Consider the following 22,269-nt stretch of genomic DNA (forward strand, 5'->3'; position numbering starts at 1 on the left):
CTGCTGAGCAGCCTTTGTAATGTTTGCGTGGGTATGTGGATAAAAATCTTTACATTGTTGTGTTGCAGTGAGCCAACAGACAGGTGTGATGTATGTCAGCACAATCATCAGAATGCAACACAGATTCCATCTGTTGCTTTTGAAATTTGCATTTCGACTGTGAGAAAAATCTGTGTTTCCAAACCTAGTTGCCTTAGCGTGGATGCCAGGTAATTGAAATAAACTGAATGTCAAACTGCTCATCAGAACGGTACCAGTGCTGCTTTCGAGTCCAGTCTCTTCCAGTTAATGAAAATGTCTTAGGGAACATTTGTCCCAACAGCATTACTGTTAACATAAGGACATGTTCGACATCAGGAGAAACAGACTGCTCCCTCTACCAGATATTTTTTCTAAAAGACAAGCTATGAAAAGGACTCTGAGTTCTCTGCTCAGTGTCAGGAAATGAAGGAGGTGGTGGAGAGTCATTGAGTCTTTATAGCTATGTAGAGGGCCAGAAGAAGGCTGCAGAAGATATTCAGGCACAACGTGAAGCTGACAAAAGGTGATATTACAGCAGAGCCCTGCCTCTACAAGGCAGACACAGCACTGCCCTCAGTAAACTATAATTAATATTCATCTTATAATGCAGGGTTTCCCCTTTCTGTACTTCAAGGAGATAAAAGGAGAGCTTCAGAGTTACACCCTGCTACTACCAGGTTGGACCCCCTTTTGCCTTCAGAACTACCTTAATTCTTCAAGATGCTGGAAACATTACCCAGAGATTATGTGACAGCATCGCACAGTTGCTGCAGATTTGTTGGCATACCTCAAAATATGAAGTAAGAGAAAGATAGCTGAAGCCATACCAGCCATACCAGCTTGGATGTCGACCAGATTAACAAGGTCTGCGTCAAGTGTTGAGGATTGGGACACACGGATGAGAAGTGGGCTCCTGGAACAATTCAATTCAGTTTTATTTATATAGCAACAAATCACAACAACAGTTGCCTCAAGGCGCTTTATATTGTAAGGTAAAGACCCTACAATAATACAAAGAAAACAGAAAACCCCAACAATCATACGGACTCCCTATGAGTGGGAAGGAAAAACTCGCTTTTAGCAGAACCAGGCTCAGGGAGGGACGGCCATCTGCTGCGACCGGTTGGGGTGAGAGAAGGAAAACAGGAGTAAAGAAATGCTGTAGAAGACAGCCAGAAATGAAAAATAACAAATAATTAAATACAGAGAGGTGTATAAACACATTAGTGAGTGAAAAAGGGGACTGAAGAAAAAACACTCATGAGAATCCCCCAGCAACCTACATCTATTGCAGTGTAGCTAAGGGAGGATTCAGGGTCCTCTGATCTAACCATAACCATATGCTTTAGCAAAAAGGAAAGTTCATAATTTTAAAGGTAGAGAGGGTGTCTTCTAAGCTGGTTCCATAGAAGAGGGCCCTGAAAATTGAAGGCTCTGCCTCTCATTCTACTCTTAAATACCCTAGGAACAACAAGTAAGCCTGCAGTGCGAGAGCGAATTGCTCTAATGGGGTGATATGGTGCTATAAGGTCATTAAGATAAGATGGGGCCTGATTATTTACAGTTTTTTCTGAATGCTTAAACCCTAACTGTGATTCCTGTAGCACAATCTCTAAAACTATTCAGACTTATAGCAAAACCACTCACTGAGTTTGCAAAACTAAAAGCACAAAAACTGCTTTGCACTCAGTTTGCAATTTTGTAACACACACTTTGCAAAACTGCAGGCACAATTCACTGCACAACACTCAATTACCAAATTTCCAACACACTCCTAGCAAAAGTATACACATGTATGGCTATCATTAACACTAATTTGCCAACTGTCTGGCACACTTTCACATGTGAAAACTTTTTTAGATAATTAGTTCACTTTGCAATCTGCCTAAGCACTATAATACAGGTAAGCTGTGTGTGCGGAGTACAATGGAGGGAGCAGAAAGAGTGAGAAGTAGAGGAAGCCGAGGAAGAGGACGTGGAGGTGAAGAAGTAGGACGAAGAGGACGACAAGGACAAGGAGGAGCAAGAGGAAGACGAGGAGGGGGGAGAGGAAGATGAGGAGGGGGGAGAGGAGGATGAGGAGGGGGGAGAGGAAGGGTAGGAAGAGTAAGAAATAGAATTGCTGATGACATCAGAGCTACAATAGTGGACCATGTAATCAACCGTGGAATGACCCTGAGGGTAGCTGGCCAACGGGTCCAGCCTAACTCGAGCCGCTACACTGTAGCAAGTACCATAAGGACATCTTGAAATGAGAATCGGTTAGTACAGTCACTTTGCACAAAGATTTGTAGCACTGCCATATGCCAATGAGAAACACACCAATACCATTGATGTAAAAATACTGAAATTGTTACTTTACAGAATTGCTAGATGACCAGATGCTGGGGGCAGAGGAAGCATGTTCACTGCAGACCAAGTAACCCATATAGTCATTATGGCGATTGCAAATAATCCTATACTTGGAAATAAACACTTGTGTTTGTTTTGATGTGTTTGAATAAACACCAGTACTTGAAGTTTGGATCCCTCTATGCTTATGGATCTATGACAGAAGTATGAGCTCAAACTGACATAGCCTACCTTGTGCACAGAGAAAGCAAAAGCCAGAAGTGTTTTGTATTCATACCATCAGTGTGCAGTTGGCGCATTGTGTGCTTAGTAGATGATGGCTTGTGTGTACTGTTTGATACGGAAACACCATTTTTACGAAGGTGTGAGGAGTTAATCTAGCTGTGTTTGCTTTTGCAAGAGAACTACAATGTTTTGATTATTGGGTGACAGGTTTTCTTATTTGTGTGAAGAGTTTTGCAAAATTAGCCAATAGTTACAAAAAATGTGCTTAAGCAATCAGAAAAAACTGTAAGTGCATCAGGTAATTAAAATTTTGTGCATTAAGAGTTATGACCCACTCTAGGATTCTAAATAAACTCAGTAACTTAAACAAAATAAAAAAAGACAAACAAAAAACCGTAAAGGGATTAGTCATAAAAGTGGTCGGTTATACACTTTCATAAAGAGGAAAAAGGAAATACTGAACTACATGTACATAGGTCAGAGGTATTCTAATTTTGTATATTCTAATTAGTTTTTATTTTAATTCTGTTTTGAAATTTTTTTTTAAGTCAGGTTACATACTCGTTTATTGTATGAAAATGTTTAATTTTAGGTGTTATTACTGTCGGCATCAGTTTTAGTCTTTTTAATGATTACTGTATGTATGGTATATGTCATAGGCAACATTTAGGAAAATGTTACAATGCAAATACAGAACCTTTTGATAGTAGTGACATTCAGAGTCTCGATAAACATGTCAATGAAAGCCTTTTGATAGAATTTTTACAAAAGTAACAAATAATACAACTTCCTCTATATTTTTTTTTTTGTTTTAGTTAGTTTTCAGCTCCATGTATTATTTCAGTTATTTTGCAAACATTTTGGAGTCTAGTGTTTGTTTTTATTTTAGTTAACTAAATGTTTGCTCATATCTAGTTTTAGTTTAGTTTTAGTTAACAACTTTGACATAGACGTATGTGCTATGGTTAGGCACACCTTTCTGGTTTTTTTTCTGTTCTGCATGACTGATGTTGTTTTGTTTTGTTGTTTTTTTTTTGTTCTCGGACATTGTGTTGAAATCAGATTTCCCATAGAAGATGTGGTATTTTAAAACCAAGAAAACAAAACCAAAACTATGTAGACCAGTCTCTGCAATAGTTTTAAGATAAGAGATAAGATAAGATAAGATAAGATAGAACTTTATTAATCCCTCGGGTGGGTTCCTCTGGGAAATTCGATTTCCAAAAAAGCACAGCAACGACCGAAGTTACAGAGTTATACACACACACATATATATAAATACAGAGACAATATAAATAAAATATACGAAGGGGATAAATAGAATAAATAGGAATAAAAATAAAAATACAAGTGAATTGCACATTTCAAGTATTGAGTCTATTGCACCGTTGACTATTTACAAAAGTATTGCACAAGGTATTGCACAGTGAGGTGAAGAGGCACTACAGCTTAGTTGTTCCCTCCTTTGTCCTCCTGTTTCCCCTCCCTCTCCCCTCCAGAGAGGAGTTAAACAGTCTGATGGCGTGTGGGACAAAGGAGTTTTTAAGTCTGTTAGTTCTTGTCTTTGGGAGAAGCAACCTGTCACTGAACAGACTCTTCTGGTTGTTAATGGCCGTGTGCAGAGGATGCCTGGCATTGTCCATAATGTCCATCAGTTTCTTTAATGTCCTTTTCTCTGCCACTGTCACCAGAGTGTCCAGCTTCATGCCGACCACAGAGCTAGCCCTCCTGATCAGTTTCTCCAGCCTGGATGAGTCCTTCTTTGCTGTGCTGCTCCCCCAGCACACCACAGCATAGAAAAGTACTCCAGCAACCACCGACTGGTAAAACATCCTCAGGAGCTTCCTGCAGATGTTAAAAGACCTCAGCCTCCTGAGGAAGTACAGTCGGCTTTGGGCTTTTTTATACAGGTGCTCTGTGTTGCATGACCTCCAGATGGGATTTGAAGCGCAACTTGTTACTGACACCAATAAAAAAAAGTAACAAAAAGAAAAAACAGAACTTTTTTTTGTTTTGTTTGCATTTTTTTTTTTTACTTGACAGATTAAACGATATAGATTTGAATTGTCTAAGAATAGCCTATCTGAAACAAATACTGTCCCACAATTCCTTACTCAGGCCTTTGTTACATTATTACATCTCCTTTTCTTCTTTTTTAATGTGCACAATAACTCGAGATTATTATAATGAATGTTTAAAAGTATGATTCATTGCTATGAGGAAACAATGTTCTTTGTGAGTGTCTCGTGCACATTAGAGGTAAGACAAAGAACATTTACTGGAACTCTGCCAGTGCTGGCAGTACAAAAGCAGTGCTGCAGGGAGTCCTGTTGCTTCACATGAGATGTATATGAGCCAAAGAAGACGTGGCAAGGTAATTAAGTTATTTTGGTTAACCTTCTAGGACCTGGCGTCCACATATGTGGACATCACATTTTGGGTTATTTAGACCAAAATACTCAATTTTGCTCTACATGGGCCTGATATCCACTTATGAGGACATTATACTGCTACTGTTCTATCAAAATTTTAAACGAATATCCTCATATGTGGCTCTTATTTTTCTTGAAAACAAAAATAAGGTAAAAAAAAATAAATCTGGTAATTCTTTGTTTTTACATTCATCTGGCCCCAATATGCCCAAATATCAAAGAGAAATTAAAAATGCACACCATGGAAGAGTTCGGGTCTTAGGAGGTTAAACTAAAATTATTTTCAGACTTCTCTGGGATTGTTTTATATTATTATTATGTGCTATTATATTATGTGTATGCTGAAATTTATAAAGATATGTTTAGATTTCACTAATATCGCACAGTAATGCCTATATTATTAGCTGAGAGTATTTCAGTGCACATCAACATTTAAACTTCAAAACATCTTCTGCCCTATAGGCTACTTAACAAATTATGTACATATACATGTTGCATACCCACTTTTTTATTTATGTATATCCATTCTGCAGGTTTGAGTTTGAGTTATGGCGGGTCAAACCCTATTGTTTTTGCTGCTTTTGGTGATTATAGGTGAGTATTAAATAAAATCAGCCTAATGATTTATTGTTGTTGTATTGATTAACGATGTGAGGATTCTCAGATTTGTATTCAAACACGTGCTTATTGTGATAGGCCATGTGAGTCCTCTGACAACAAGTAAGTGAAAGCTTTGATCACCTCTCTATAATTTATTAACATTCTCTTGGAGATCTATCTACTATCAAATAATATAAATAGTTAATCGATAATAGTTTGAGATTATACCAGTCGATAACAACAAAGACTACTTTGACAACTACTATAATCACTGTTTCCTAATTAAGTAGCTTTAAACTCATGATTTATGTATGTGAACTTGTATGTTTGTATTCATTTATATTTTTATCACAGGTGTGACACCAGGTGAGTCAACATACTTCTTTAATTAAAACTTAAGTTACTGAGTGCATACTTACAATATTGAGTAGCCTTAAATGTAATTCTTTCAAATGTATATATGTATTTATGTATCTATGTATTTATTTATCTGTCTGTTGTAGCAGGTCCTGTGACATCAGGTGAGTTAATATACTTCTTTAAATTATAACTTAAGTGAGCTTATTGCATTGTTGATTCCAACAATAAGCACCTTTAGAGGGAATCTTGTGTATTAGACACATATAGTGTCTTTACTTATTATTAGTATCAACTATATTACATTATATTTATATTATATAGCTGCCACTAGACAAGCATGTAAAAAGAAGTGAACAGAAAACACTAACAGTAATCCAAACTTTTTCCTCTGGCATCAAAATTTTAGCTGCACATGATTTTAATATAAGAGTTATCTCATCAGGTGGCTTTTTAGAATAATCAGATCTGAATTCAGTCTGAGGCCACCACCTCCTTGTTGGCTGTTGTTTTTTAGTTCTATAGTGTTCTGTTTTTGTGTTCTGATTTACTCTTCCTGCTATGACAGGCCAAAATGCTTTCAAAAGGATTTATTCTGGTTCTTCATGCTGTACAACCCCAATTCCAAAATAAAGTAATGGAATTGGAATCTAAACAACGATTTGCAAAGTGTTCCTTCATGTTTTCCTTTTTAGAATCACAGCTTTTATAAGATTTGTTGCTGCTATCAAATTTGAAATGAACCAATATATTTTTTTAATGGTACAGTTCTAAGTTCAAACTGTTTGTGTGTTTAATTTCAAATACATTGAAGTTTCTGAGTTTTGCAAATAACTTCAATGTGTTTTTAGTTACCTTTTTGACAGTAACTTTTTTGAAATTGGGGTTGTATTTATTAAGACACTGTATCTGTAGGATACAGTGTTTAAACTGCAGCATAATGGGGCAAATCCCCTTTTTACTCTTTTAAGGTACCCTCTATCCGATATCTGGAACAACAAGTGCTCGTTCAGACGATGGAAGTTCTCCTCTTATTGTCCTACAGCGTGCTTTCCTGTTTTTTGGACAGTCATATAATCAGATTTATGTAAGTAAAATATGTTTTGGAAAACTCAAACATCTTTGTTTTATACATCTGCATTTTAAATGCAGATGTATAAAATGTTCATTCTCCGGTTTACAAATCAGTTACAACCACAGAGCTGAATTGTACATGCTTAAAAAAGAAAATGAAAAGAAAAAGAAAAAGAAAAGAAAATTCGCTGTTATGAAAGTAATAATGTATGTTCAATTTCAAAATTACTTGCCGACTTGTCATTTTCATCCAGTACCAAAATACATAAAAATAGTTGAATGCTTCTGTGTGGTGGAATGTAGGACCAATAATTACTTACAAGGAAAATGTAGCTGTACAGCAGTGATGATTTATCGTAGACTGCAAAAAAAGATGGCTGGATGTAGCTTTTGGGTCTGAAAGTGAAGTCAATGCTCGCAATATGTTCCTTAAATATATGTTTTTTCTAGTGACCACCAGGGGACAACTCACATAGTTTGACAAAGGCAGCTATTTAGTAAGAGTCCCACATGTTAATGTGTGCATATATACCTATGTGTGCATCAGGTCACTCTTTGAACATCTTTCAGCTTTTGCCACGTGTGGAGACCAAACACTGTTTGGTATTTCTGCCACCTCTGCATATCCCCACATCAGGTAGCAAGTTAATGCAGGGTGTCATTCCTTTCCACCAAAAGCTTACTTTATGAATCACAATAGGTTACCAAATTGTTAGTGATTCTTAGTCACTATTAAAGACACTATTAAAGTGCTGTCAGAGTTTGTTGTTGCATACAGTTAATTATACATGACTGCAGTGCAAGATGGTGCGGCTTCCCCCTGTGGGGCGAGGGCACCTGGACCTGGGATATAGAGTATGGTTGGGGGTTGTGATTGTGTGTACAGTGTCCTTTAGTGTTTGTCTTCACGTTAGGTGAGTGCTGAGTATTGGTACGTGTGCATGAGGGAGGGAATGCATGTTTGTGTCTGTGTGTGCCTGTATGTCTGTGTCTCTATGTCAGGTCGGGACTTAGACTCCACCTCTCTGGGAAGGAGGCCTAGCTTTTTTCTTTTCCTTCCTCCCTTTCCTATCCCCCAGCCATGTCTGTCCCATCTTTAACAACTAAAAATATAATAAAATAAATAAATAACAACAACAAAGATGGATCAAATGGACCACTATGGTAAGGCCGTGATGATCCACTTGGTAAAGTAAATCTGTAGGGTATCTTTGTTGGCCTTCAGACAAAAATTTTGATGTCTAAAGAACCAAACGGGACAGGCAAAAAAAATAAAACTTCCGCCCCAAAAAGTTGTAATAAAGGTTAAACAAAAGAAAGAAAGAAAACTCCTAGTATTCTCTAGATAAAAATTAGACATTATTTCTGGTACACGTCTTTGAATTCTGTCTGTAGGAGACAAAGTTGGTTAAGTGAACCATTGTGTTTACGTTGATGAGTTCATGCGGTCACAAAAAAATTGACAGGGTATTGGTCTTCTGCATAGAACTTTGCGATCACCAGCTAATGATGAAATTTACTTCACCTGGGCACAAGCAGATCCTAATGCAGATCTGTAATGTTTATTTTAGGGTGGATCTACTTTCTCAGATAGACCCCTTTATCATCAGCTGGTTTATAACACATAGATAGTAGTGGTCAGAACTACCCGCTAAAGCTTTGCAGTGTGGCCATTTATCTTTTACATGTAATCTATGGGCAAAATCAGCTCAAACAATTTGCACTGTGTCACTAATAAGTAAAATTCCAGTTTTTGCCAAATTAGCTCATGTTTGTTCTGGGCATTGAACTAAAGCATTTTAACAGTAAGCAATCTCTTATACTGGAATATGGATGAGTCAGAAAACGAGCAATGGTATTTTATCTCCAGCTAACTAAACTAGTATAAATATGATAGGGGTGCAACAATACTCGTATCGATATTGAACCGTTCGATACAGTGCTTTCGGTTCGGTAGGCATATGTATCGAACAATACAAAATTTTAAATTTATTTTATCAACTTTCCTTCTGACGATGCTGTCTGTGTTGAGCGCTCAGTGGATCTGCGCTCGATAGTGCAGCCTAGGCGGAGTAGTCGAACGCAGATTCACTGAGCGCAGTGCAAGCTAGTGAGACAGAAGTTAAGCTCTCCTTGCAACATGGCAAATTGAACCTCCCCCACCCTCATTCAGATCTGGCGTTTGGAACTATTTTGGTTTTCATGTGACGTATGACCCTGAAGGTAAGCGCGTCATGGACTAAAGTAAAACAGTATGTTGGATGTGCCACGCAATGCTCAGTTACATTGGTGGGAACTAGTGCGTTAGCGCAGTTAGCTCGTTAACGTGTTGGCCGTCCAGCCCCACGCACGGGGCGATCCGCGGTAGCTCGTTAACAGAGATTTGCTGTGTTGTGGCGTTAACGTCATTTCAACGAGATTAACGCTGACAGCACTAGTGGGAACACAACGAATATGACTGCACATTTACTCCGACATCATCCTAGTGCAAAGACAAGTGGAAGCAGACAAAAACAACAAGCACGCATGCTACAAACTTTACCCGAGTCATTTAGACAGCTGTTAGCACATGATTCTCCTTATGGGGACCTGATATGTTTAATATGCTGCTGAGAATATAGCCCAGAAGAAGCGTATAGTATAGCTTTTATTTTGGAAAGAGCCATTTCTCTGTAATAAACTCTTTTCCAAAGATGAGTGATTTCTCGATCAGATAGATTTATTAATTTTTATTACTTTGTTGTTTCAGCAACATTAAATTTAAAAACTGTACTTTTAAGTTAAAATATATATTTATAATTTTAATAAATGACAAATTAAAAAGGCATGAACATTTTTTTTTGGATCGAAAAAATATCGAACCGTACCGTGAATTTTGTGTATCGTTGCACCCCTAAAATATGAGGAATGGCAAGCACAAAGCTAACATTATCTTCATAGTTGCAAACTAGGTATAGAGTACTTAAATATCAACTTATATTTTGAGATTTAATGTTTTTAATGAGTCAAAAGTATTTTGTTCATCTTTGTGAATCTGGCTCATTACCCCGTCAGTGAGTGATTATTGTTTCCTCTATTTATTTATACTACGCTACAGGTATAGTATAGGTTTGAATGGTACAATTTGATATCCCTGTGTTGGTGCTGTTCCTATATCATCATAATAATGCTCGTCCAGGGCCAACATCGCAACTGATCATGAGCATGTCTGCAAATTGAGTTCGCATTAGTCAAGAATCTGGCTAATGCTATTAAAAACTATCACTAGCAAATCAGCAAGTAACATAAATTTGGCCAACAGCAAACTTAACCCTGACAATGTATTTATTAAAATGTTTTTCCTTACATTACATACACATCCTTACATTTCCTTACAAAGACATAATATTACAACAACGTGACTGGTCAGTTGTAATATTGATCCTGGACCATAATTACTATGATGATGCAGGAACAAGACCAACACAGTGATATCAGATCCACCATTTTAATAACAAGTGATCAACACCTGTGTCTGAAGTGCCTACAGTTGATACCTAATTTATACTGGTTTTGACTTACAAGAATGTTTTTATTTTCTAGGTAAACCACAATGGGCATCTGACCTTTGACGCACCATGGTATAGCTACACCCCGCAACTGTTTCCAATGTATGGATCCAGAGACATCATCGCTCCATTCTGGACAGATTTAGACAACAGAGGAAATGGTCAGATCTACTACAACCAATACACCAGCGGCAGTGTTCTCCAGCAAGCTACACAGGACATTAATCAATACTTTCCAGGACTCAATTTTAATGCAAACTGGGTCTTTGTTGCAACTTGGTATCAGGTTGCCTATTTTCCAACGAGTGGAACAGTAAGTCACCTCTTACTAAATTATGCAATCAATATGAAGCATAGGGTTATAATACCTATGAATATATATACTTTAAAAACAAGAAGTTGCTTTTTTTCAGCAAACAACAGTCCAAGCTGTCCTGATATCGGGTGGCCAGTACTCATTTGTGTTGATGAACTATGGGCAAATAGCCTACACAGCATATTCTATACAGGTTGGTACCATTTAAAATATAATATAGTAAAAACATATATTTTTAGTTTTTGTGGCCATCTCTTACTTTAAGTTAAATGCAGGGATATGTAAATACAAAATAACCATGCAATTATTTTTAACAGTGTGACATGTCATTTTCAGGCTGGATATGACACAGTCAATTCTGTTCACCATTTTTCCATCCCTGGATCATTCTCAGGAAACGCAACAGGACAGTTCTCAAATTTCCGTCTCAGCAGCAATGTCCATGTGCCCGGTCGCTGGGCCTTCAGGACAGACCATGGATCAAGAGGCTGTACTTTCAACAGTAAGATCTGAGCTAGAGAACGATCATCATAGCCAGCTGATCAAAATTCTACGAGAATTCTATGAGAAGAATGTTATTATATTAAATGACAATCCCCCTCTCTAGCCCTTCATTTTTTGATCTTCACTCTGTGAAAACAATAAACAAAAATGAATCCTAAAATTTAAAAATGAACACTGTTTGAGTAGTAAGAATCTCTTCAAGTTGAAGTAAAAAAATGTAAAGTATTCATTTTTCTATTGTTTCAAAGGTTTACCAGTGCAGCTTGGTGATTCCTTCTGGAGTGACAGGACCTGTGCACAGAAGTGCACATGCACCTCAGCAGGCCTGCAGTGCCGCAACCAGCCGTGCTCCTTTTCACAGATCTGCCAGCAAACTTCCTTCCAGTTTTCTTGCCAGACAGTGCAGAGACGCACTTGCACCATAAGTGGTGATCCCCATTACTACACCTTTGATAACCGAGTGTTCCACTTTCAGGGCACTTGCACCTATGTTCTCTCTGAGCAATGTAATAGTGGACTGCCCTACTACAGAGTAGAAGGCAAAAATGAGCACAGAGGCAGTACTCGAGTCTCTTGGACACGACTGGTAAAAGTGCATGTCTACAATGACACAATTGAGCTTGTCAAAGGACGTCGTGGTCAGGCAAAGGTATGGAATAAGAATCAAGTTTAAACTTACGGTGATATGTGTTTGTGACATGTGTGTTTTACTCTTTCTGTATGCTGGTGTTTTTACAGGTTAATGGGAACTTTGCATCCACTCCATTCTCCCTTAGCAATGGCACCGTGCAAGTTTATGAGTCAGGTTTTTCTGTGGTCGTCAGCACTGACTTTGGTTTAGTGGTGTCTTATGACACAAATCATTATGTCCAGATCAGCTTGACCTACACTTATCAGAATACAACATGCGGTCTTTGTGGAAACTTCAACAATCAACCTCAAGATGACTTTCGCACACGCCAGGGCCAGCTTGTGAGCTCTGATGTGGTTTTTGCTAACAGCTGGAGAGCATCAGGGGATGATGAGCCTGGTTGTGAGGCACAGTGTGGAGGTCTGGCCTGTGCTGGCTGCACTGCACAACAGACAGCATTGTACAGCAACACTGACCACTGTGGTATCCTCAGCAGTAGTTCTGGACCTTTTGCTGCTTGCCATCAGCAACTTCCTCCACAGTCCTTTGCGGACAGTTGTCTGTATGATCTGTGTGTAGGAGGAGGGTACCGACCTATTCTCTGTCAAGCCCTAAGTGTGTATGCAAGTCAGTGTCAACAAAATAATATTCGGCTGCAAAGCTGGAGGAGAACCGGCTTTTGTGGTATATTAACACATTTTTAATAATTATTTCAAAATATAATTTTATTAAAATGCCACAGATGCTAAAATCTAATTTTTCCTCTTCTTTCTAGAAATCCCATGCCCAGCCAACAGCCACTTTGAGTCTGAAGGCACAGGATGTCCAGCTACTTGTCTCAATCCCAACTCCACCCACAACTGTCCTCTCCCTGTGCAAGAAAGCTGCATCTGTGATTCAGGCTACATCCTCAGTGGTGGGGTCTGCGTCCCTCATGCCGAGTGTGGCTGCAGCTTTGAGGGCCGTTACTACCGCTCTGGACAAACTGTAATACTAGATGAAAACTGTGGGAGACGTTGTAGCTGCAGTTATGGCTCCATGACTTGCCACTCTCATGGTTGTGGGCCATTTGAATCATGCAGGGTGGAGGATGGAGAAAGAGGATGCAGACCAAATAGCTATGAAACATGCTGGATCAGAGGCCCAGGGTCATATCAGACATTTGATGGACTGACATACCAATATCCTGGGGCGTGTCAATTGACACTTGCCAAAGTTATGGGACTGTCCAGTCACCCAAACTTCACGGTGACAGCAGAAAAAGTGCCAAGAAACCAGCAAGGCTTTTCCAATGTGCTAAAGTTTGAGGCAGAGGGGACACAGGTCTCAATTGAGATGGAAATAAACGGCAAAGTTCAGGTAAATGACAGAAATACAATTGAAAGTCATTGTAGATTAATGTGTCATAATGAAAGACACAAAAAAAAGTTGACACAAGCAGATAAGCTACTAATAATAGAGAATCATTAAGTAGAGATCACTCTGTACTTATGCGGACATTATTCTACATTGTTGTTTTCATTGTAACCAGAATATTACACCAGAAAATCTGAAATAGGAAAGGTTACCTTTAAATACTGTCACTTAGCTTTGAGTTGCTTTTTTCCCCTATAAGAATGAATTCCTTTATAGTGTACCAAAATTATTCATTTTATATTCACTTTTACTTTTTAATTTAGTATGATGTTATTTAACTAACTATCAATTTGTCCTACTGATATACTCCTTCATTTAAACAGACCATCACATCACAGGCTGCCATATGATCATTATAGTATGACACTTTTATAGTACGACAGTATAGTAAATACAACAGATGTTGATTATAGTGGTGTATATTGAAGCATTTGAAACAATTGGCACTTTAAAGCATAATAAATTAAAACAGTCAGGATGTAAGATAGACAGAAAAGGCTGTTGCAGAGTTTTGGAGCTGCATTAAGGAAGACCAGTTAGCTCTAAGAGTCAATCTGGAAATTGTTACAAATAAAAATGATCTAATATAATAGCTCCAAACTGGTTGTTTGGTAAAAAAAAATATTATCTACTACATTCTACAATAAGTACCAAGCTTAGGACTTATTGGGAAATGACAGATGGAAACATCATTAACAAAATGGTCTTTACTTAAAAGTGTTATTATAATTATTATGACTGACTATTTTAATGCCTTTTAGGTGGCTGGTCAGGTGATCAGGCTGCCTTTCAGTGCTGGGTCCAATGGAATCCAAATTTTCTACAGCAACCTGCGCAGTGTCATCATTCGCACCTCCTTTGGTGTAACTGTGCAGACAGTCTGGCCTCACTTTGTCCGTGTCACTGCTCCTGGTGTCTACAGCGGTTCACTGGGTGGACTCTGTGGTAACTACAATGGTCGTCCGCATGATGACTTCCGCACACCCAACGGTGTCCTGGTCAACAGTTCTCAGGACTTTGGAGACAGCTGGCGAGTTGGCTCTCTGGCTGCTCACTGTGTGGAAAGCAGAGGTCATGATCCTAGGACCGATTTTAATTCTAGTCAGTACTGTGGCATTCTCAGATCACCAGATGGGCCATTTGTACCCTGTTGGTCTGTGGTTGACCCAAGGCAGCAGGTGGATGTATGTGTGGAGATCATGAGGGGCTCTAACAATCCAGCATCAACTCTGTGTGACGTCCTACGAGATTATGCACTAATGTGTCAACAGAAGGGTGTTGCCTTAGGACAATGGAGAAATGCAACTGGCTGTGGTAAGCATTCAACTGTTTTTGAATTAATTCTAGCCATGATCTCCAAATGTTTAAAAATGCTTTCATATGTTAACCTGTTTGTTCTTCTCCAGCACTAACCTGCCCATCAAACAGCCATTATGAACTCTGTGGAACCTCTTGTCCTTCTGCTTGCCCCAGCCTCTCTTTCCCCTTCACCTGTGATAGTGTGTGCCAGGAGGGCTGTCAGTGTAACAGTGGTTTTATCCTCAATGGTGACCAGTGTGTTCCACCAACATCTTGTGGATGCTATCATCAAGGACGCTATCGCGAAAGTGGTGAGCAGTTCTGGGATGGTGAACAATGTCAGAGCTTGTGTACCTGTAACGGAAATACAGGGAACGTCCACTGTACTCCCAACTCCTGTGGGCCCCAGGAGTCCTGCCGTGTGGTGGAGGGCGAGTTTGGCTGCCATCCCAACCCTTCTGCCACGTGCTCTGCCTCTGGAGACCCTCACTATTTCACCTTTGATCGTAAGGCTTATGACTTCCAAGGAACATGTCGCTATGTTCTGGTGACCCTTTGTAATGCCACTGATGAGCTGAATCAGTTTTCTGTGGAAGCTAAGAATGAGGCATTGAATGGGTTGCCAGTTTCAGTCACAGCAGAAGTTTTCGTGAATGTGTGGGGCTATCATGTGCACATGTCAAGATACAACAGGGGTATGGTAGAGGTGAGCGGAACTGTTTCTGAACAATTACTCATATTTTACATTATAAAAAGCAAAATTTAAAGCCACAGACAGTTGCAGATGAACCTACCATGAGAGAGACCTCCACTTAACTGCAAAGTATTGTTAGAAAATGGACAACAAAAAATTGCTGTAAAGGAATGTTAAAGAGAAAGTAGTCTGGAAACTTCAATTTCTTCACTAGAGAGCCTCACTGAATTTATTTTTAACAATGAGCTATCACTTACACTTGTAGGGACAGTAATAAAAAATAACCAAATGTGAGAGACCCTTGGTAAATAATTGCTGTTGGTCATTGTGCTGCTATTACATTTGTTTAGTGCTGACATATGACTACGGATAAAGGGCATATGAATAAAATTAAATATTTTTGGCTTTCCTAAATTGTCCTTCCAATGTCCCAGGTAAATGGAATAACACAGAATGTACCAATTCTCTTGAATGGAAGTCGAGTATCTATCTTTGCCAGTGGATCTCGAACAATTGTCCGCACTGATTTTGGCTTAAGCGTCATATACGATGGATGGAGTACAGTTTCTATCACTGTGCCTCCAAATTACAGGTATCTGCCATTCATCTTCGCTCAAAATCAGCTGGTGTTGCAATTACTCACACACTCACACCTTTAAAAGTGTTCATAGTTGTGCACTACCACACTTTTATAACATAATTCGAATGTACAGGATTTTATTTGGCTCAGAATGGTCTTTTGGGGTGTCCCATAAGATTGATAATCCTCCCCACAGTAAAACCAATGAATCTGTTTTATCTTACTGTTCTCATCAAAAGGGGAAAAACATGTGGACTTTGTGGAAACTTCAATGGAAATTCAAATGATGACTTCTACACCCCATCTGGAATAACAGTCGCATCTCCAGATGAGTTTGGGAGAGCCTGGAAGGTCCCAGGAAACTACACCTGCAGTGATGGATGCGGCTCATCATGTCCGAGATGTCCCAATGAACAGCCCGCTAGAGATCAATGTGAGGTGATCCAGGCAGCTGATGGGCCCTTCAGTTTCTGCCACGAGGAGGTGGACCGTGCACCATATTTCAACGACTGTGTGTTTGACGTGTGTGTGGCAGGAAATCGAGGTCATGACCTCCTTTGCAGGGCTCTTGAAACATATGTTAGAGCCTGTCAGTCTGCTAATGTTCGAATCTACCCTTGGAGACAAAATACCACCTGCGGTGAGTGAACCTGCCATTGTGTTGCTGATATAGTATCAAGCACAAGAAAATAAAATGCTTCTTTTTTGTTGTTGTTTTTGTAAGTGTGTTGAAATATGGTGTCTAAGTTTCATGACTGTTTTTTTTAACCACCTGACATCCATCTTTTGCTTTCTTGATTTTTTAGCACTGGACTGTCCAGCCAACAGCCATTATGAGCTGTGTGGTACTGACTGTGGCCACACCTGTGCCAGCAGTAATGATACCACCTGTGAACGGGCTTGCTCTGAGGGATGTTTCTGTGACGAAGGCTACCGCAGGAGTGGAACCAGTTGTGTCCCAGTGGAACGCTGTGGCTGCCAGTATAATGGATTCTACTATAATGTAAGTTCTACAAAGAACCATAGAGCTATATAAAAGAGGGATATAGTTTAAAGGTTTTAATTGCATAAATGATTTGAGCAGATAATTAACAATGACAGCTTGGCAACAGTAAATACATGGTAGGCTTTACTATAAACTGCGGTTATTCTTCCTCTTTTTGTTACATTCTCTCACACAGGCTGGCGAGTCCTTCTGGACAGACGGTTGCTCACAGAGATGTGAATGTCACGCTCCAAATGACCTGCGATGTTCTGCCTCGTCTTGCACTCCTGCACAACAGTGCTCCATCAGAGACAGCCAGCTGGGCTGTTACGATGCCATGTCCACCTGCACAGTGTGGGGGGATCCACACTACATCACCTTTGATGGAGCAGTGGCTCATTTCCAGGGAACTTGCTCCTACATCATCACTGAGAGCACAAACCATGGCACCAATGAAACCCAGTTTCAGGTGATAGCCACCAACAATCACCGTGGAAACAACCGTGTGTCATTTGTGTCTGCAGTGGACATATACCTCTCAAATCATCCAGAAAGTGTGCACATCAGGATCGGACCCAATAAAAGAGTAACGGTAAATACTAAGCTTTCTATGTTTCGCTCATATGAACACCTTCACAGCAGGTACTTTGCATGTCTCTCATAACGCTTGTTCTTCTAGGTAAATAGTGGAGAAGTGTCTCTTCCCACCTCTGCAAGAACTTTAGCTCAGGTGGTAAGGGAAGGCAGCTACATAGTTGTCGATGCACTTGACCTGGCGGTCCAGTTTGATGGCCAGAGTACTTTGTTGGTAAGAATCGCCCAAAACCGTCAAAACAGAGTCACAGGTATGTGTGGAAACTTCAATGGCGACTCTGGGGATGACAAAGTCTCACCCAATGGCACACTGGCACAAAATGACAATGACTTTGGACAGAGCTGGAAGTCAACAAGAAGCCAACCAGGGTGAGCTGTTTGGAACTTCTTTAGGACATTCCAAAAATAGAGTCTTGTTGACCTTCATCAACTCATATAACATAATGTCTTGCTTTGAATGAGAAGATTTTATGGACATTTAAGGACAACAGCATATATATTACATCCCAGTAAAAATAATAAATGTACCGTTGTGTTGAGTGTGAATTGGGAGTGTAGATGTACAGGACATTTTACCAAAGTACACAAAATTTCCCAAAGTGTTAAACATATAATGTCTTTTCCAGATGTGGGTCTACTGATCAAAGAAGTGGTGATGGACTGAATGACTGCACCTTTAGAGAAGAATACTCCCAACTCTGCAGTGTCATCACCAACACCACCGGTCCATTCAGAGCCTGTCACCTGCACTCTGACCCCGAGCCATTTTTCACTTCCTGTGTCTATGACCTCTGCCTCTACACTCCAGCCAATGGCATGCTGTGTTCTGCTGTCTCAGCCTATGAGAAAACCTGCTCTGTTCTAGGGCTAGACATCCCTGACTGGCGCTCTGGTTTACTGTGTGGTAAGTTTGTGCTGGATAATTAAGTGATGTCTTTTTGATGTCTTTTGATAGAGCTTAACAGGTTTTTCTTGAAAGATTGGCTTTGTTTTATTGTACTCCTGTCACTCTTCTTCTGCAGAGGAGTCAGACCCATGTGAACAGCTGGACTGCACAGAGTACGAGTGGTGTGGTAAGAAGGACGGTGTCTATGGCTGCTTCTGTGATGAACACCATGACCGAGGCAACAGTGAAAGCTATGGTGAAGGAAGCTCCTATTTAAACCTTGTTTTATTTTTGGGTCATTGGCAATGGTACTGCAGTGCAGTTTGTACAAGAAAAATGGGATTTGTTAGTTATTTGTTTTCTTATTCTTCTTTTTAAACTTGTATTAACAGACTCAACCATCACTTGTGCCAGTAGTTCAGGCACCATGTCCGTGTCCCGTTGTCAGCTATTTGAGGCTGGCTTTCACTCTGATGCCCTCCATCTCCGAGATGAATCCTGCAATGGGACTCTTGAGTATGGTCGACTGGTTTTCCACTTTGACAATGACAACCATCTGTGTGGGACAGCACTCAGGGTACAGTTATAAAACCAAAATATTATGGATAGTCACTGTTATTATACATGTCATGTTTTGTCATTTATATTATAAATGACATCATATTCAATTTGTAATGTTTTGTTTTTTTAATTTTAGAGCAACGGAACACATTTCATGTATGAGAACATCGTCCAGGGTTTTGTGGATCCTCATGGAAGTCTTATCAGCCGCCAGAGGAGCATCAATCTGCGTTTCTGCTGCGAATACCCCCTGAATCAGGCCCTGTCTATGGCTGTGGGCATCAATCCTGTAGAAAGGTAACAATACATCTCCTATGCATTATATACAATACTTAGATTCGATTGTTATATATTCCAGTGTTTTATGTAATTAAATGTGCACTTCAGGCATCTTTTGGGAACTTATTTTGAAAGATAGTGCTTTAAGATCACAATACTGACAATGAGACAAAATAAAAACATGAAAATGAGAACGTCATTTTTGCCGCACATTAACATTACACTTTTTGATATTCATGCATGTTAATAATGTTCATCATTTAATAATGAACTCATTTGTAGTATTATTATGTTTTTTGTAGCATCATTAGGAAGAAGATTGCAACCGGTCAAGGACAGTACAGCATGAGAATGATCCCCTTCCAGGACCCTGGCTTCCGCTTCCCCTTCAGCAGTGACACAAACATACAAATGGAAATAGATCAGAGGTTATATGTGGCGGTGAGAACAGAAGGAGTGGATCAAAGCCAGATCTCCACTATTTTGGACTCCTGCTGGGCCACACCAGTCAACATGCCAAACTACCCCGTCCGCTGGGATCTTATTACTGCAGAGTAAGAGCACGTTTGCAGTGTCACCTTGTCTTAGTATACTTTATTAAAAACTTGAAAGAATCAGCCCCAGACAGACCTCTCCTCGGTTTTTCTCCAATTCTTCCTCATAATGAATTCTGCTGCTTTGCTTTATAATGTGGGATATTTAAACGTCTGCCTGTCTTCCAGGTGTCCCAATGAAGCCGATGGAACGGTAGAGCTGATTCAGAACGGCATCTCTACTGAGGCCCGATTCTCCTTCAGGATGTTCACTTTTACCAACTATTCATCCATTTACCTTCACTGCAATGTCCACCTGTGTCTTTTGAGACACAACAATTGCACAGCTGTACGTACCACTGTTTTAAATTCTTATTGGTTTTCATTTTTACCTAATAAATTTAAAAACTGTTAAATCTGCAGAAGCCTATAAACATTTTTTTCTCTCAGCGCTGTTACCCGGGTTACCACAGGCGAGTTCGGAGGGATGCATCCTTCCATGACACTTCATCCATCTCACTTGGACCGCTTGTTTCAAGGCCAGGTAGCAGAGGTACATTGAAGCTCTCATGTCTCTTCACCTTGCACTCTTATTGATCACATAAAGTTCACGGATAAAGTAAATGTAAACTTTGGTTCTTCTCTTGCAGACCCAGTGATGCAATTAAACAGTGGCCAAAGCCAGGTGACACCTCTGCTGGCCCTGCTGGCCAGTTTGATCCTAGCCAGCATGCTGGTAACCCTGCTGGTCAAACGGTTTGCTCCCAAAATTCCAGTCTAGAAACTGCCAAAACTCTGGAGATCAAAAATGATCCATATTTTGAAAATCATTCATTATTCAGTCACTTCTAAATGGTATTTTTCATCGGAGTGTTGTCTTTGTCTTTCTTGAGGAGTGTTTCTTTAGTTGTGGTAAGGTTTGCAGTAAGTTGGCTTTAAATCTAAATGGGATAAAATATGTGTGATATTAAAGTTTTAACCTTGTTGCATTCACTGTTTGTTGATAAGATTAACTTGTTCTTGGTTTCTGTGTGAGATTTTTATAATTAAATCTACATCATAATTAAAAATAATGTATAATCAAGGGCAAATCAAGGATTAAATAAAGTATTTAGTGCACATATACTTGTCTCTCAGAAACGCAACCAACACTACTTTGGATTTACAAAATAAAGTGATAGTACAAAGTGAAGTACAATAAACTGGGTACCTACTGTTTGAGCTACAATTTAATATCATAACATGATTACTATTTTTGCTTCGTTTTATCAGTTGAAATAAAAGTTAATGAATAATCGCCTAAATGTATCACAAATCATTCATAATATGTAATAAAAATCTGATTATGAACAATGTCTATTTTTTTTATCTCCAGTAAGATCATACAGTAAAATGTGTTGCTGAATAAAGTCTCACTTAGTCATTCTGTTATTGAAGTAGAAGGCCAAGTTGATCTTTAGCACCCAGCTGCAACCCGCAATACTGTTATAGATTTTTATCCATGTTTATTTTTGGAGTAAAGGTATTTGTGCACAATATGCAATCTTTGCTGTCACAATTCCACAAATCAGTGACTCATCTGTTAAAACATTTGTGCTTATGATTCTAAATTGAGAGTAGGAATGATCACCCAAATAACATAGTTTTAATTGTTGCTCATTGATTGTTAAGCGCATCTGTGCTTGTTTGTTGCAAGCGTTACCTTTAAGACATTGTAGCTTAAACCTATTCGCTGGAACGTTCAAGACAATTTAACTACACAGCAAAGCAAGACGAGTAGGCAAAGTTGTTTTTGTTTCTCGTGAACGGGAGAGAACTGGACAAACGCCGTTCCTTCGCTTGACCCCAGTCGCTCTCGTCCGCTCCCCCGTAACACTGCTTTTTTATTGAGGTTACATGAATATACATAGGTTCATTAACATATGACGTCTACATACACACAAAGAGTACCTTGCCTGTGCGTTGTGTAAGTGTGTGTGTGGTCTGGAAGTCCAGCAGTTCATCTAAACAAAAGGCACTTAGAGTAAAACAGATATAGATGTGTTTGCTATACCATATATCAGCAAGAAAAGATAAAACCTTGCTCATGATCCCAAGAGGTGTGTGATCTATGCCAGAACACTCTGGAGAGGAGTGAACGCACCCCCCTCTTCATGCTACACAGAGTTGTTACAGACCTCCTAGGATGAGACATTCTTTCAATCTACAAATGATTATATACTTCTAAGCATATATGAGTAGATATTTCTAACCATAAATGACAATCGACAATATAAACCTGACAGACATAATGACATATTTAAGAATAAGACGAGGCTTGGCTTGATAGCATTTATTATAAGACATTTTTCCTCCTTCCCTGCTCAACAAAAATTGGGCTGT

At 39.4% G+C, this 22,269-nt stretch overlaps 1 protein-coding gene across 1 annotated transcript; it reads left to right on the forward strand.

The window, feature by feature from the left end:
* Nucleotides 1-625: 625 nt before the first annotated feature.
* On the forward strand, nt 626-21,181 carry LOC101486785 (alpha-tectorin). The gene is made up of 25 exons (XM_076887866.1): nt 626-698; nt 5,985-5,996; nt 6,134-6,151; nt 6,959-7,074; nt 10,644-10,922; nt 11,023-11,118; nt 11,262-11,427; nt 11,678-12,078; nt 12,168-12,744; nt 12,836-13,419; nt 14,238-14,790; nt 14,883-15,481; nt 15,904-16,061; nt 16,289-16,689; nt 16,856-17,052; nt 17,231-17,626; nt 17,714-17,997; nt 18,255-18,532; nt 18,651-18,770; nt 18,907-19,091; nt 19,212-19,372; nt 19,657-19,908; nt 20,077-20,236; nt 20,338-20,440; nt 20,538-21,181. The coding sequence occupies exons 1-25, from the start codon at nt 626-628 to the stop codon at nt 20,666-20,668; spliced, it is 6,300 nt and encodes a 2,099-aa protein (XP_076743981.1). The 3' UTR covers nt 20,669-21,181.
* Nucleotides 21,182-22,269: the final 1,088 nt, after the last annotated feature.

The sequence above is a fragment of the Maylandia zebra genome, linkage group LG8 (genome assembly GCF_041146795.1).
Source record: "Maylandia zebra isolate NMK-2024a linkage group LG8, Mzebra_GT3a, whole genome shotgun sequence".
Taxonomy (NCBI): Eukaryota; Metazoa; Chordata; class Actinopteri; order Cichliformes; family Cichlidae; genus Maylandia; species Maylandia zebra.